Source organism: Sinocyclocheilus anshuiensis, unplaced genomic scaffold (genome assembly GCF_001515605.1).
Source record: "Sinocyclocheilus anshuiensis isolate Anshui unplaced genomic scaffold, SAMN03320099.WGS_v1.1 scaffold1599, whole genome shotgun sequence".
Taxonomy (NCBI): domain Eukaryota; kingdom Metazoa; phylum Chordata; class Actinopteri; order Cypriniformes; family Cyprinidae; genus Sinocyclocheilus; species Sinocyclocheilus anshuiensis.
The window spans coordinates 228,508-231,897 of record NW_015549671.1 but is presented as its reverse complement, the minus strand read 5'-3'; the positions used below and the strand labels follow the sequence as shown (position 1 = coordinate 231,897).

The following is a 3,390-nucleotide window of genomic DNA, read 5'->3' as shown; positions in this document are numbered from 1 at the left end:
TTGGCTATTTGCTTTATAACAAACAAACTGGCTTTAAACAAAAATATCTAGCCATTTGAAATTAGAGGCAACCACTGCATTTTAATCATGATCTGCACGGGCAGTTGTTTTTGATTTGATTTAGATTAATTTCAGGATTTAAAACAAAAACAGAATGGTCTGACTTTAGGTGTTATTTATTTATTTGCTACATAAAACATCTGCACGAAACAAAAACAGCAGGTCTGAATGAGACGCACTCTCTGACAGCAGGTGGCGCCTATGAACAGGGTTGCCAGGTTTTCGCAATAAAACTAGTCCAATCGCTTTTCGAGGAGGGTTCCCCTGTAAAAATCGCATTCGGGGGTAAAATACACGTTTTTCGGCGAGGATCTTCCAGTAAAATTCACATTCCAGGGACTAAATATCTCGTTATTGGGGTCGCTTCAACCCGCGGGTTGACAGTGTTGAACCACAACCCGCGGCAACAGTGTTAAAGTAGCCCAATTCCGCGGGAAAACCGCGGACTTGGCAACACTGCTTATGAACCGACCGCAATATAGCGTTTCCTTGTTTACCGCTGTAAACAAAGCAGAGCTGCGCTTTATACTACGGAGAAGAAAATGCCATTGCCATCGAAACTTTTCTCAAGACAGTTCCCTTCAGTGATACATTAACCCATAAATGTAATGCATTTTTGTACTTATTTTACTTTTTTTTTCGGGATCTACTGGGACAGTGATAAAGATCGCGATCGACGGGTTGGCGACCACTGATTTAATGCATCCTTGCTGAATAAAAATATAAATTTTGATACTTTTAATACTTCATACCACAAATATTTAAATGGTAGTGTATCAACATCTGTTAATATAAGTCAACCAACGACTTCTTTGTTTGAAGTTTGTCTTACCGTTTTGGCAATATTTTGGGCTGCTCTGATACGTCTGAGTTTTAGGTAACCAGGGTTCTTCATAACAGCTTGACCCAACTGGAGTGCACAAACACACAAAAACAAAAGCAAATTACTCTGTACCCTTGGTTGAGCCTTTGTTTACCGTCAGCAGACAGCCATTGACCTGCGGCCCATTTTAGAAACAGAATTGCATCATATCAGCAGGAAAGTATCCAACTGCAAAATAATTTCTGAAGACACCCAAAGTTTAAATGCTGAACATGACAAATCGAATCGAAAGAACAACTGATAAATGTCCATAATGCACAAACAAAAAAAGAGAGAGAACAAATGCTTTCAAATATGTTTTGGTTGCCGATAGCTTGTTGAGAATGAGGGGGCAACAGATCAAAATAGCCTAGATGTATGACTGCAACAACTGACTGTGGCTTAATTAGCACAGAAGCAGTATTCATTAATTATATGTGATAATTACAGTCATTTACCACTCACAGATTTAGAACATAACAGGGAATAATAATTATATGAAATGTGGTGCTTGTAGATGAAAATAGTGCATTTGGGACATTTTAGAGTAACGACGGAAACCCCTTATAGCTTGAATAAAACAGAGACATTGTTATAATAATCGGCAATATGTGTGCTGAAGTGGAGTGTGTTGAAGTGCAGCAACAGCATACCATTTTAGCAGCCTCAGCTTCACCCTCAGCCTGTATAATCTTCTGTCTCTGGTCCTGTTTGGCCTTCTCTACATAAAACTGAGCCCTTTGGGCCTCCTGCTGGGCTACATGTCAACAAGAGAGACAGGCTATTTAAAATAAAAAGGTCTCACACACACACACACACAGATATTTTCCTTTTTCAACATGACATTTCATACAAACAGTTTTGTGCAAGTTGAATACTGTTATTTGGTCAAAAGGGAATACTGTCACAGAATGACCAGAGTGCCCTCAAGTGGAGAGCATTAGGATAAGCAAATATTATTCTAAAAAATACTCTTAATGCTTTCAAGGATGCTTCTAAGACACTTCAGTCCATACAATAAGCTGATAATTCTTTTTATTTTTTAATGGATTATAATCAGTGTCAAAATAATACATTTTGCTGTTTTTTCTACAGCTGCAACTCTCACAAAGTGAAATAAAAAGAAAAGAAATTAAAAAAAAAGTATATTGCTTAAAATTGAAAAGCAGACCTTGATACTATTTACAAAATGTAATATTTACAACGTTGTCAGCAATATACACTACTATTCAAAACTTTGGGATCCGTTTTTTTTCTTAAATACGCATTTAAAACTGATCAAAAGTGACAGTAAGCTTTTACACTGTTACAAAAGGTTTAGATTTTCAAATAAATGCTGTTCTCTGTCACTGTTGTGTTTATGTAGACAAGAAACACACTTGAATAAACATATCTGAGAATCACCATTTCAAGTTGTCCACAATCTAGTCAACAATATTTTGAATAATAAGAAAATACAAAGAAAAGAATGACACTCATACAGTGTGAACTAGTGTGAAGCGACAAGCTTGATCATCGCCATGGAAATAGGAAAGTGATATCTAGAATGCTGCTTTTAGAGCAGTTATTAAAACAAAAACAATAATAGTTTGTTTAAAAACTACCATGGATAAAGCAATAAAACAAGAGTTTTAAGGTAATATAGTATATGGAGTTTGTTATTGTCATCAACCAAACCGTGACCAGTTTTTATACCTAAAAAAAATTTAGGCCTCTAATAGGCAATTTTAGCTGGGCCCTACACAGGAAAGTAAACAGTAAAGTAATCTGCAGCACATACTTGCGTTAATGTTTGGTACATCATATGATTAGTGAAAATACAAACCCTGGATTATAGTGTAGGACGTTTGCTGTTAAAATGTTAAATGATGCACCTGTTTTGGTGCAACATTCACATTTTATATGTTATATCTAAAATTTTCTTAATAGCAGAGACCAGGGGGGTATTCCAGAAAGCAGGTTATGTGACATACCTGGGTATGTTTAAGGGTAAGTAGATAAACTCAGCATGTTGCCCTTGGGAGATATCATCAAGAAACATGGTGCTAGCTTTCACTGTTATGCTGATGGTACGCAGCTCTATATTTCTTTGTGGCCCGATGAAACCTACAAATTTGCAAAACTAACGGAATGCATAGTTGATATAAAAAAAATGGATGACTAGTAATTTCCTAATGCTAAATTCTGAAAAAACAGAGGTTTTAATTACAAAAACATCTGCATGTAATAACCTAAAACACTGTCTAACACTTGATGGCTGCAATGCAGCAGCTAGAGTCCTTACTAGAACCAGGAAGTACGACCATATTAGCCCGGTTCTGTCAACTCTGCACTGGCTCCCTATTGAACAACGAATACATTTTAAAATCTTTCTAATTATTTCCAACCGGCCAATTCCAATCCCGGTTTTCACTGTACAGGGCAGATGGCAGACAGCGTGTATGGCATCGTGTGGGTGAGCGTTTTGC

The 3,390-nt window shown here is 36.8% G+C and overlaps 1 protein-coding gene across 2 annotated transcripts in view; it reads right to left on the bottom strand.

Moving 5' to 3' along the window:
• Positions 1-3,390, bottom strand: part of LOC107660317 (prohibitin-2-like) — a 32,516-nt gene that overhangs the window by 2,915 nt on the left and 26,211 nt on the right. For both annotated transcript variants that reach the window (XM_016449599.1, XM_016449600.1), the window contains exons 7-8: positions 1,576-1,679; positions 893-970 (exon numbers count right to left, since the gene is read on the bottom strand). In XM_016449599.1, coding sequence (XP_016305085.1) covers positions 893-970; positions 1,576-1,679 — 182 coding nt within the window. The remainder of the gene's footprint in view (positions 1-892; positions 971-1,575; positions 1,680-3,390) is intronic.